Source organism: Bemisia tabaci, chromosome 2 (genome assembly GCF_918797505.1).
Source record: "Bemisia tabaci chromosome 2, PGI_BMITA_v3".
Taxonomy (NCBI): Eukaryota; Metazoa; Arthropoda; class Insecta; order Hemiptera; family Aleyrodidae; genus Bemisia; species Bemisia tabaci.
In genome coordinates, this window is record NC_092794.1 from 63005083 (window position 1) to 63018967 (window position 13885).

Sequence of the window (13885 nt, forward strand, 5' to 3'; positions counted from 1 at the left end):
GCGCGCCTCGCTGCCAAATCTCAGGTCGCGTTAATTAGAATTCCTTCTAAACTTCACACCTAGGTTGACCAGCACCAGGCCACAAACAGCGAGAATTCCAATTCCCTTATATCTTCAGGTGTTCGCAAATTAGGGTGACTACAGGATGCCTCGAGCCGGCACTTCAATTCCATCATAAATATCGATTTTAGGTGAGGCAAGCTTCCTCACCAAGGATCGATAGTTTTACGTACATTTAAATGGAGGAGAAACAGTGTTGCCATATTTCGAGAATGGCCACTGCTGGAGCCCTGGACGACCGCCTAAGAGATGGGCACCGACGCCACGCGCTCGGATATTTTTTGCGGGCTGATTGTTGAAATTGGTAGAAAAAGCGATAGGCAAAGAAGACGTAAAGAGTATGGAGCGATCCTATCGATCGAAATGAGTGGCTCTTAAAGACCAAGGGAGAAAATGATGGACAAACTTTAGGGTCTCCCGTGGGTTGCCGTTAGCTAGCCCATTGGAACTACCCTCCTCTTCCAACAGCGTCCGTCCATATTTTTTTTGTCTTCTTTGTCTATCGCTTTGTCTACCAATGTCAGCTAACGTCCGCGTCACTCTTGTTAGTGAAAAGACAAGTCCCTGACGTAACATCGCAGAGGAAGGACCAACGTCCTGAATTCGATCTTCCTCTCAATTAACAATGCATGGGCCGAAAAGCGATTTTTATCGTTAAATTTCAACATTTACACGCTGAATAGGGCACCCTCATCTTGAGAAGGGCAGAAACGGACATCTGTCATAAGATGCGTTCTCTGAAGGCATCAGAGAAAAAACGTTGCTGATTTTTCATGGATTACCCGATGACAAACTTTCGTCATGTGACTATCATGGTAGCTCAAGTAGACATTGAGGTTATCTCGACGCCCAGCGGTCTTGGTGCCAGGTGCTGGGCAATTGCGTTGGCCGATGACCCGCCATGACAGTCATCGGGTAATTAGCAAGAAGTCAGCAAGTTTTCAAGAACGATCGTCAAACACTCAACGTACTCATCGGGTAACCAACAGTTGACCTGATGCCTCAAGAGAACGCAACTAAAACCTAGTGACTCGGAGGTCCAAAGAGAATGGAAAACGCATTCGCAAACGAACATGATGAAGGAAGGCACCTCGAAAATGGAAGCTGGAGATCCACAGAGAGGATGGGTGGGAGGGAAGAGGAGAGATGGGCAGAAGAGGCGAAAACTGAAGCGGCGGGGAAGAGGAGAGTGCAACGATACCGGCTGTAGGTGCGAATGGCGGGGGCTTCAGTATGTATTTAAGCTCGACAAGGAACATGATTTTCGCAAAAAGACGGGCGCGCAGCAACACCTGCAGCGAGAGGCTAGTTCATAGACAGACGGAGACTCGTGCAAAAAGGAGAAAGAGACACGACGAACGGGGAGGGGGCGAGAAGAGGGGGGGGGGCGGCCACGGGGCACGACTAAGTTATTCTATAAATATAAGGCGGATCGATAGCGTAGCATAACGTGGTAGGAAAGTCTCCGTACTGTTGACTGCGAGATGCTCCACTCACACAGGCGTCCAAACAAACACACACAATCCTCGTCGACATTAAGATGAAATGAGCCTGCCAACAATCCGCCGAGTGAAGACTTTAACCCCCTTCACCCCCTGCTCCGCGGCCGTGGGAAGCGGGAAGGGGGTGGCGCGGAGCCGGCGAGAGACGTCGTCGTCGTCCGTAGAACGCGACGCGGCGCGGCGTAGCGCAGCGCGCAACGATTCAACATCGTGGTCTACCTGAAGCCAGATTCCGTTTATTAGATCCTGCTTAGCGCACCTCGCTCGGTTCGTGCCCTCTATAATCGGTACTATCCTTGGATTTTTAGAAAGATGTACGGAAAAAGCACTGGAAGATCCGTGGAGAAGTTTCAAACCATCCGCGTGTAGTCCGGAAAAATGGTCCGTGTCCGCAAAATAGAGAATCTGCAAGTGTCTATTGATGAAATTCGTGTTTAAGTGGAAACTACTGAGTGAACTGAACACGCGAGGACACCCTTGGTTCATGAATTGAACGATTATTGGAGAAGATATGATAAAATTATCTAATCTGCTAAAATACGTGTGTTTAATTGGGAAATGCCGCCAGATGACGTCACTAGGCGGTGCATTTTCTCACTTCCAAACACTGAAAAAAAATACATTGGATCTAGAGTCCAGACTCTTGAAAACATTGACAAGAAAAAATACTCTTGATTCAATCGGATTTTTGCTTGAACCAAAACGAAATCCGCTGAAATTAAGAGGCTTGGTTCTTGATTTAAGCTAGATTCTGACTGAATCAAGAGTACTTTTTCTTGTCGATGTCTTTAAGAGTCTGGACTCAAGATTCAATGTGTGTTTTTTTTTTCTTTTTTTTTTTCCAGTGAATCTATTTTTATACTATTTCCCATATCAGAATAAAGATAGAAAATACTGTGAAATCAACTCTTTAAGCACTTTCTGATGAAGCAATAAAAAAATTACATGCAAATTCTCCACTGTCTGCATTGGAAACCATAAAATACGCATTAGATCCGAAGTTCCGCACTTTTACAAGATCCGCAGAACAGCCCACAAGCTCAGATGGAGCTCTCGCACGTACGGGGAATTCGCTGTTAAAGCGCATTTTCTTGCGTAAATTTTCGCGAGAAACGCGATGGTGCCACTGGTTTTCTCTGGAACGAACTCCAAAGTTCCGAAAAAGCTCTCAGAGTTGAGGCAGGAATACTGCCGTGCTAAGGAAAAGCGCGGTATGAACCTTCAGACGTTGCCAAGTTTCCTCCGATAAAAACCGAATTTTCTGGGAAAATTGCGAATATTAGTTTCCAAATTTTTCAAGAAATTTTGTACGCAATTCAATCGAGAATACCTGAAAATTTCACGGAAAATATGCATAAATGTTGTAAGGAAAACATGTTTTATCGAGGGAAATTTGGCAACTCTCGAATGTTCATACGGCGTTCTTCCTTAGCACGGTAGAATAAAGGGAATATCCCACGCTACCCTGAGAGCATATCAAGTCAAAATTTTCCAAGCACAGATAGGGAGCAAAATACAGCAACAGGGTCGCCGCGTTTTCATTTTTTGAATCACCCCCAAATATAGTTGCAATCCTGTGAAAGTATTCGCTCCCTATCTTCGCATGGAGAGTTTGACTTGATATACATACAGGTATACCCTCAGAAAAGTGTGGGGTATCCCCTCTATTACGGCCAATACAGTAGACTCTGGATTATCCGGATTAATTGGTGCCGGGCCCGATCCGGATGAAAAAGAAATCCGGATAATAATAGTAAACACAAACACCACCAACCAACACCACAGTATTCTTATTATGTATACATCATGTACATACCAACACGAATTTAAAAGGTTAACACCAAACTGAACGACTCAATGGTGATTGTGAATGGTAGTCGACAACGATAAATTACAATACAACGATTAAAGCGCGCAATGCGTGAAGTATTCATGCAGTCTTGTAGCCGCTAATGTGCGTTTTAGGCTAACTAACCGACTGCACTGCGTTTGGCGTGATGCGAGAAGTATTTATGCAATCTAGTAGGCGCTAATGCGTTCCACGCCGACCTCACTGTTTGGCGCAGTGCGTGAAGTATTCCTTCAGCCTTGCAGGCGCCAATATGCCTTGCGACCGCTTCTCCATGCTTAAACCTACTGATAGGTTCGCGTTTTTTTTGTCGCTTTTGATAATTTGATTTGACGTTGTATTCGTATGATTTTCAGGCGCTGGCGTGAAGATGGAGCATCACTTCCAAGCTGCGCTGGATCCCCGGAAACAAGAATTGTTGGAAGCGCGCTTCATCGGAGCACGGGTAAGTCGGATTTCATCGTTTTTTTACTGCTTTCAGGGTTCCCCCGCTGTCCCAAGGATAGGAATTATAGAGAAGTCCAAGAAAACGAAACGTGACTCAGCTTCGGAGGGGAAACAATCCGTCAAATCGTTGCTTCTCACTATCAGTCAGAAGCAAATCCGAAAATAGTACTGATTTTTTTAAGGGCGGTCCAAACGTCCTGAAATAGTACGGAGATTCCGTAAGGAGGTCCGGAATTTTTCTCATTTTTTTTTTGCTCGTTTTTGTCGCAATTTAAGCAAGAAATTCAAATGTGTAAAATTTGACGAATCTCGTCAAATGGAGGCACTGAAAGAGAACCGAATTTTTCTGTTAAGGAGGTACTGAATTTCTTGGGAATACAGAAAAAGGACTGTGAAAGTACTGATTTATGGCCAGTCTGTTTTAGTAGACACCCTGGTTTATAGCAAGGGTATCTCCTATTGTTTCACAAGGAAATTCATGTCGCAGCACATCAAACAGGAACTTTTTCTCCGTAGAAAATTGGAAAATCCTGCGGACATGACATCCGCGAAGAGGCCGAGTCAGTGACGGAAAGCACAAAATTGGCAACTAGAGGCGAGTTTAACTGTATTAAAAATGAGATGAGCTTATTTTTCATTAGGGTTAACGGGTCCCCTCGTCGACGCGACGGAATGAGCGACTAGTCTCAGCGACCGGTCGCGATCGCCGTTGGCCCGGGGGAGGGGGGGGGGGGCACCGGACTGACAGAGGTCACCGTTGGTCACCGATCGGAACTGTTGGAGGTCGGTTTGGACGATTCAGATACAGGATGTGTGTACTGTTACATCGCAACAGTCAGCCTCTGACCGTATGTCATCCCATTTCGCCCGTGTATCCATTGATTCTGCCCTGCTTATCAGGATAAAAGCCGTATAAGCTTCCAGACGTTGCCTCATTTCCTTTCATAAAATACGAATTTATTGGGAAAAATTTGACTTTCCCTCTTCCGATTTCCCAGGCCATTTTGTTCGCATTTTAATCTAAAATATCTGAAATTTTCAAGGAAAAATAATTTTATCTTTCCTCAAAAATACACTTTTTATTCGAGGGGAATTTGGCAAATCTCGTATGTTACGGCGTTTTCTAATTTTCGGCCAATTTGGTCTAAGCACAGATTTCAGTCCAACAATTTTCTCAAGGGCGGCGGAGGATTCCCTTTCAATGGAGAATTTAAGAGAACATATTCTTGGAATGTTTTCCGTGGACACAATCTAAATCGCTTTCAGGACTATTCCAACCAAGATCGTAGAATGTGTCGATTTTTCTGACTCCACGTTAAACATTTTCTTTAGCTCGTAGAATTTTAGTCACCGAGGTTCAACTCACCATTCATTAACGCTTTAGTTTTTTCTCACAACGTATCTATCGATCCAGAGATTGAGTCAACCATGAATGGAAAATAATCATGAAACTCATATCAGCCATGATTATTTTCTGTAGAGTTGTTGTACACCCACTAACCACTAGTTTGTAGTTTGAAGCATGGACTTATGAACGAAAACCTACCTTTTTTTACATTATTTACTAATTTTTTCTTAGTAAACACAGCAGAAATGTCAAGTGCTACTTACCGAGCAGAATGATATTGGCACTCAGGCATCAGTCCCTGAGTGCCCTTCGTTTATCAATCTGTATTATTACTAACATGGTTTTAATTTTTATCAAGTATCAAAGGAGGAAAAAAGTTCGCGAAATAAGAGCCTTATGTATTTGCCGAATGATAAGTTCGGTTTCGATTACCGATTCGAATTAAAGTTAAGTTGCAGGGTGCGGCACACCGTACGCCTGACTTCATATAATGTCAGTAATCCCAATCACGATTCTTTCTCTCGTCAAGGTCTCATCATTTTTGGTAAATTTAACGTGTTCTGCGTGAAAGTCTGAATGAGAAAACGTGTTCAGTGGCACTTAAATTCTTACTCCGTCGAATAGCCCACTTAAGAGTACGTTTATAGGGAGAGTATGCACAACTCGAAAATTTGAAGGTCAGGTTTGATCAGGGCATGTAGCTCTTGGGGCCGACATGGGGAGGCAACCTATTAACTCCAATTATTCAGTGGTACCAATTTTCACATTTCAACTATCTACACTGATCAAAAATTATCAGAGCACGTATAAATCATTGATTTCGCATACACCCTCTCAGTTTCAATGTTTTAATCCCTAAAAACGCTTGTTTGCAATGCGCTGTCGGCCATATTGAGTGATCTTCCAAATGCATAGGTTGGCAGCGGCACTTTTACAGCGATTTTCGTTGTTCACGTTGTCGCCCTTTTGGACCCTAAGAGCTACGTAAATCGAGTTGTTCATACTCTCCCTATAATGATACTGTAGTCCACTCTAGCAAGTTCGTAGCATTCTTTTTTCTCCGTTCATCGCATATAATCGATTCCAGCCGAAACAAAAACAGCTTGGAAAAATATCGATTACTCCACTTGCGTCTCAATGGTCGAAACGGAGTGTTGCCAACTTGTGGGCAAGAAAACACGCCGGGCAAAAACTGACGGGAAATGAAGAAATTAAAAGAGGTATTGTTATTTGTTCTTTACGTCATAGCGTGTAGGCTGCGTCCATCTTGCTCCTTGCCATTCCCTTCAGACAAGTTTAGTCGTCCTCTACGTCACCACTACCCAGCATTGATTTACTCCGGCTCAGTCGCCCCCCGCTCCCCCCCCCCCAACCCGCCCCCCTTGCCCCCTCGCCGCTCATTCATTTACCTTTCGACGACGTACTTACCTCAGCCTGCTCATCTCGGGTTCCCTTTTCCATTCTCTTTCCTTCTGGTTCTCCTTTCGAGCGTGCCTCCCGTCGTTAGTTGTTGCAACATCTTCCCGCATCAATTAGCCACCGAAACACGGGCTTTTTCAGCCGTGCGTCGCAGTGGCGTGGCGTGCTTTGCGATATATCGATTGATCCGTAATTCAAACCTATTGAAAAGGATCGATTATCCGAGTGTTCGCAACGAACGCCTTCATAATCGATTCTTTACCGCGGATTCAAGTGGGGAAATATCGATAATCGATCATTCACGCCACGCCACTGGTGCGTCGTGGAACTCAACGGGAGGCGCTGATGCCTCCATCGATGGCAATCGCAATGACGTCGGGTTGACCTTGGATTCCTCGAATGGATGATGTGTCTCGCTTGCTCTCTCTTGACCCCTATGAATACCTGTGTCTTTCTAAAATCCGATTTCGGGAGATTTGTAGACGGAAACTGCAGAAATTGCACGAGAATTACAATTGTCGATCAAAGCCGTTCGATAACGTCGACAATCGATACCCTGAAGTGGCGTGGCGTGATTTTCGATTTATCGATTGATCTGTTATTTAAACCTGTGGTAAAAGATCGATGCACAGGGTTTCGCAACGAACAACCTAATAATCGATTTCGAACCGTAGTTTCAAATGGAGAAATATATATAATCGATCATTCACGCCTTGTCACTGAAGTTTTTCGAGTGTAGACGCGTCGAAACGCAGCGAAAGTTGAGTAGGCGAAGTTGGACATTTTGTGCTTGTATTATATCACTGAAGACGTCAAAAAGCGGGACTATTGGTTTTTTTGTAAAATTTTCTGCAAGTAGCACAGCACCCCTCAAAATTTACGATTTGACGAGGTGAGCATCAAACTTCGCAGTTTTAGTCAAAAATTGTAATTTCGACCATTCCCGAAGGCTCGCTCCTCTGTGCGCAGTTGGAAATGGAGCGTTTTCAAATTTGAAATTACGATGAAGGATCTATTATTAAGATTTATTCAAAGGAATTGATCTTTTTTCGTAGGTTCGAAAGCTAGAAATATGGATTTATCGCCAAGCACGACACGCCACTTTCGGATGGTCCAGTCGCATCGCGTCCGAAGTGAAAAACTTGGTTGGCCGCGTTGAACTCCGCGACTGCGGCGGCCATTGCATGGTCAAGTGTGGATCCGGCGGTAGTGACGTCACAGGAGTTGTCGGATCGAGCGAGGCATTCGTCTCCTATTCTGACGTGCGCCGTACATGCCTCGAACGTCATTTGGACGTATTTCTATCAAACCGAACTATGTGCATTAAGACATGAGCCCTGAGACCCATAAGAACATGTGCATAACAGGGCTCACATCATAATGCGCATAGTTCCGTTTGACAGAAATACGTCCATTTTTTCTTCGATAATGTAAGCATTTACTGGGCACGTGTGTGAATATTTTTCTTACAATGGATGATTTTTTACTCATAAACTACAGATCTGAAAGGGTCAACATGGTGTCTACAAGTCCGGATACAGTACTGATTTTTTGAGGATGGCCCGGAAGTACTATAAAAGTACGGATATTCCGCAAGAACTTCCAGAATTTTTGTCATTTTTGTTAAAATTTGAGCGAGAAATTCAAATATTTGAAATTTTTCGAATTTCTTCAAATGTAGGCACTGATAAAGTACTGAATTTTTCTGTTGAGGAGGCACTGAATTTCTTGGGTATGTACTGAAGAAGTCATATAAAAGTACCGATTGTTGGCTAACCTGTTATAGTAGACACCCTGGTTAAGAAACATCACAACTTATGGTGTAAATAAGTATTTTTTCTGCGGAATTTCGGCAACACTCGATTGTTCATACGACGCTCTTCTCTGGCGCGATAGCATTCGAATCGGGCCGTGTGGAAACCAAGTATGTACGTTAATCTGATGAACCCTGGAGTTTAGGTATTCTTACAGAGCTGAGGGCTCTACAGATAACGGACTTGGTAGGTTTCGACGGGGACCGATTTGTTTCTCGTCGCGGGATTTGCGACGCGCACCTGACAACCGCGACACTCGCTGATCCCCAGCGAACGCGCAGCCTAGCCGTTCTCACTCAATTCAGTCCGTTTAGCATCAAATTCATCAGCGAAAACTGGGCCGCCATCTCACAGAAGATAGCAGTCAGTGCTTCATTGAAATTTTGAGAAAAATAGACCTAGTAATGTCCGAGCGGAAAATTTTATCGAAGGAAACCCTCAGTCTTAGAAAAAACTCTCAGAAATTTTTTGAATTATTATTGAAAACAGACGAATTTCATCTTCGAGTGTACCAAAAGGTTTGTTTGAGTGCCCCCCATTTCCCGGAACTAGTACCAAATTTCGGAACTTTTGAGATTTCCCTGAATTTTTCCCGGAACTTTTGAATTTCCCGAAATGTTCCGGATCTTTTGCATTTTCCGGAACCCTCTCGGAGTCGGAACTTTCGAAAAATCCAAAAAGAATCCCGGAACTTTCGACGGTCCTAGAATGAGAGCACTGGAGAGCATAGTTTCATTTTCTCTCGACTTCATTTCGGCACTTTCTGCTTCTCTTGAGGAAACGGCAACTTTTGAGATTTTCCTGGATTTTTCCCGGAACTTTTGAAATTCTTGAAGTGTTCCAGATCTTTTGCATTTTCCAGAACCCTCTCGGAACTTTCACTAAAATCTATAAAGAATCCCGGAACTTTTGACGGTCATGGAGTGGGAGAAATTGGAACAAAAAAGTTCCGAGTCCCGGAACTTTTGACGGTCATGGAGTGGGAGAAATGGGAACCAAAAAGTTCCGAATCCCGGAACTTCTGACGGTCATAGAATGAGAGCTATGGAGTTTCTCTCGACTTCATTTTGGCACTTTCTGCTTCTCTTGAGTAAATGGCAGCGTGGCGCTTCCTCATCGGAGCACGCTAGTCGGTCCATGGCGCGCCCGACGTAGACTGTCCGTCGAGGAAACCACTGTCGTTCGGGGTCGTGTCCACGTAGAAACAAGACGATCGGCTCGAAACGGAATGCGGAATACGGCCGCCATTCGTTGTCGGGTCACCGCTCCCCGAGACCCGAGACGATGGATTTTAGAGTAGAGACCCCACTAGGTTCTCATCTTCTCGCGGTTGGGTTTCCACCGTCAAAATGGTCGAGATCCGGCGATCTTCCTGATTTCGCGAGAAGTCATTGGCCGGATTTCCATGAATGGAGACTTTGCAGGTCTGTGTCTATTTGTTGGATTTCGGGTTGAAGTGGAGACTACTGAGCGAACTGCAGGGTGTCTACGAGTCCGGAATTTCCGGAAAGTCCGGAAATAGTACTGATTTTTTTAAGGGCGGTCCGGATGTACTGAAAAAATGCGGAAATTTTGCAAGTAGGTCCGGGATATTTTTATTTTTGTCGCAGGTTGAGCGGGAAAGTCAAATGTTTGAAATGTATCGAATTTCGTCAATTGGAGGTATTGAAAAAGTACTGACTTTTTCTGTTGAGGAGGTACTGAATTTCTTGGAAATGTACTGATTTTTGGCCCGCCTGTTTTAGTAGACGCCCTGGAACTAACCACGAGGATACGAATGGCGTGGCGTGCTGTGCGATTTATCGATTGATCTGCCATTTAAACCTATGGAAAAGAATCGATAGACAGGGAGTCACAACGAATAATCGATTCTTTACCACAGCTTCAAATGGGGGATATGGATAATCGATCGTTCACGCCTCGCCACTGGAGGATACCTTCGGTTCATAAATTGAACAATAATATTGGAAGAGAAATGACGAAATGATCAAATCTGCATAAATACATGAGATTAAATGGGAAATGCCGCTCGATGACGTCACAAGGCACTGCATTTTCTCATCTCCAAATCTATTTTGATACTATTTCCAATCTAAAAAACGGAAATTACATCCTGCGTTTGATTTCGGTTGAAACTCGAGGACCGTAAGTAATTTTGAACCGATTGCATGGGAGTTTCAAAAGAGCGTCCGTCGGATGACCCTCAGGGTTGCTACAGTCAGGGAAAAACAGGGAATGTCAGGGAATTTTAAAGAGTCAGGGAAACCCTGGAATTGTCAGGGAAAATGACGAAAATGTCAGGGAAAAATCTTCAAGTCACCTCTATTTGCTTTCTCGAATGGGTTCGACGTTTCGAACAACAAATTTTATCTAATAACTATTTCGAACTTCGTCTCTTTAACAATCTGTCACACTGGAAAAAACACACATTGGATCTAGAGTCCAGACTCTTGAAAACATTGACAAGAAAAAATGCTCTGGTTTCAATCGGATTTTTGCTTGAATCAAAACGAAATCCGCTTTTAAGAGGCTTGGTTCTTGATTTAAGCTAGATTCTGATTGAATCAAGAGTATTTTTTCATGTCGATGATTTTAAGAGTCTGGATTCTAGATCCAATGTGTTTTTTTTTTTTTTTTTTTTTTTTTTTTTTTTTTTTTTCAGTGCTCTTGTTCAATTGTCAGGCAATTTTATCAAAATCTGTCACGGAATTAAATTTTCCAAATTCTGCGGCATCCCTGGGCCCTGCTTTTCATAACCCGTCGTTGCTGCGGTGCGACGAGCTAGAAAATCCGACTCCGTAATATACATATTCGGCCGCGGCGAATATTCCAGCCCAGATACTGGCCCGGGCGGCGAGTTGGATATTTTTTTTTTTTTTTCTGGTGAACTTTCTAAACGGCCCGGGCTCCGACCCGTCCGACGTGACGCGACGTTGCACCGAGGCGCGATGACGTGAAAACGCGACGTCGAAACCGCGGCCGCGTCGCGACGCTCGGGTCACGCGCTGAAAACGGTCGCCGTTGCCGCGTCTCGCTTCGGCATGGAACTCGCAGCCCCCCCCCCCCCCGGCCACCCTCCATAGTCCGGGGGAGGGGGGGGGAGACTTTCCCGGCCGTCAACCAGCGTTGTGGATGCGGCGAGGAAAATGGTAGAAACCACGGGACGTTTTTAGAGGGCGCGTCCTGCAGTTCGGGTGAATCGCCAATTCGCCGCACTGGGGGAAAAAAAACACATTGGATCTAGAGTCCAGACTCTTAAAAACATCGACAAGAAAAAATACTCTTGATTCAATCAGATTTAAGCTTAAATCAAGAACCCAGTCTCTTAATTTAAGCGGATTTCCTTTTGATCTAAGCTTAAATATGATTGAATAAAGAGTCTTTTTTCTTGTCAATGTTTTCAAGAGTCTGGACCCTAGATCCAATGTGTTTTTTTTCCAGTGCAGTGTGAACTGTGGGGGGGGGGGGGGGTGTAAAAAGAAGAGAAGGAAAGAAATGTGATTTGAAAAAATTGCCTTCGGGAAGATTTCCTCTAGAGTATCTATTTAAGGAGAGTACATAGACATGTGGGCAATTTTAGAGGTTAGGTCATGGAGCTCTCGGGGTTAAAAGGGCAGCCAGCCTATGAGCTCAAATTATTATTATTCAAAACGAGTCATTAATGCAATTGTTACGACCCGTCGTTTGTTATGCACGTACTTGACCTTAGTAGTTTTTGCATAAATTACTCATTCCTGCCGAAAGACGCTCATTTATGAACATTGGAATCTGAAAATTGGCGGCGACATTTTTCTAGTGTTTTTCGTGTGCGAAGGATGGCTATCCCTTCGGGCCCTAAGAGCCCCATATTTCGACATGCCTTCACTCTCCTTGTATTATAGGCACTCTAGTTTCCTCTTGAATCGAGATTAAAGTCGCTAGAGTCAAAAATGTTCCTGCTTGATATTGATGAACATTTTCTTGATGTATCAGGGCGTAAAGTTATGAAATTTTGCCGAAGGGATCTTCACTGCGAGACTTGAGCCTTTTCCCGGAAATGAGGAGATTTTGCAACAGGGCAGATGCCGTAGCTGTGTGCATCGCAAAACTACGTCGATAACTCGGGTCGGGCCGTTTGCCGTTTCGGATGATGTTTTTAATTAAATTAATGAAGGAGGTAAATCTGGCACCGCGGGCATTCATAGCAAGCACTGGCACTTCTCAATGCTCTCCTTCAACGTAACGCCCAACATCGCTTCACCTCCTCAGTACAGCCGTCTGCAATGCGACCAACTAGTGCCGATGTGAATTGGATAGTTCTGACCGACTGTTCATTGATTCGCAATCATCTCACTGACCTTTTAGAGTCATGCAAATCGATGATTATTGATACATTTTTTAAGGTATGGTTCTTCGCTGCTTCTTCTCTTAGACTTCATTCATGCCTGTCACCCACACGTTGAGTATTCGTTGCCGTGCGAAGGCAAAAAAGCTATATGAACTTTTGAATGTTGCCAAATTTCCTCCGATGATGAGTGTATTTTTGACAAAAGTTGTGTACGTTATTCTCAGAAATAGATTTTCCGGAGTATATCCGAAGTGAAATTCGCTGAATAATTTGAAGACAAATATTTGCAAGTTTTTCCAGAAATTGATCGTTGGCAACATTTGAAGGAGCATCTATACGCGGCAGTAAGTAAGAAACGCCGTATGAGCATTCGAATGTTGCCGAATTACCTCTTGGAAAATGTTCATTTTTTAAGAAAGTTATGAATAATTTCCCTTGACATTTTCAGAATTCTGAGATAATGTTACGAACGCAATCCTCTGAAAAATTGGTCGGGAAATATTCTGAAATTTTCCTGAATCTTCGTGATTGGTCGAAGGAAATTTGTCAACGCCTGATGGCTCGCACGGCGTTTTTCCCTAGGACGGCAGTCGTGATTGGTCGAAGGAAATGTGGCAACGCCTGATAGCTCGAACGGCGTTCTTCCTTAGCACGGCAGTATGGGGCCAAACCGCGCAATGGAAGAGGTGTATAATTTTAATATTCACATGAACATGAAGTCGTCGATTTCGCCTTTCACAATCCGGCATTGACGCCTTTACAACGCGCGCGAGCGCCGCGTGTGCGTGCGTGCGTGCGTGTTCCCGCACGCCATGTTGCGCGTGCGCTTCATCTTATTGCCTTATTACCTGCTCCGCCGCCGCGCGAACGCTCGGCAACCGAAATGGAGCCGGTGGTGTATAAATAGGCCTTACATTTTTCCTCATTTCTCTTCTCCCATTTGTGTTTTATCCCCCCCCCCTCTCTCTCCTCCCTTCCACCCCCTCCCTTACTTTGTCTTTGTTCGTGGTATGCACAATCGGTATCTGGACGCGCTTCCCTTTTCGAGATGTGCCCCGGCCGCGTCCCGATCATCATCGGTCAGTTTCCTGCGCCTCCTTTTTTATCAGTTCCGCCTCG

The 13885-nt window shown here is 44.4% G+C and overlaps 1 protein-coding gene across 1 annotated transcript in view; it reads left to right on the forward strand.

The window, feature by feature from the left end:
• The window catches only part of Tlk (Tousled-like kinase), a 153107-nt gene that overhangs the window by 49858 nt on the left and 89364 nt on the right, over window positions 1–13885 (forward strand). Inside the window, exon 3 of the mRNA XM_019055137.2 lies at window positions 3768–3856. Within this exon, the coding sequence (XP_018910682.1) occupies window positions 3768–3856 (89 nt within the window). The remainder of the gene's footprint in view (window positions 1–3767; window positions 3857–13885) is intronic.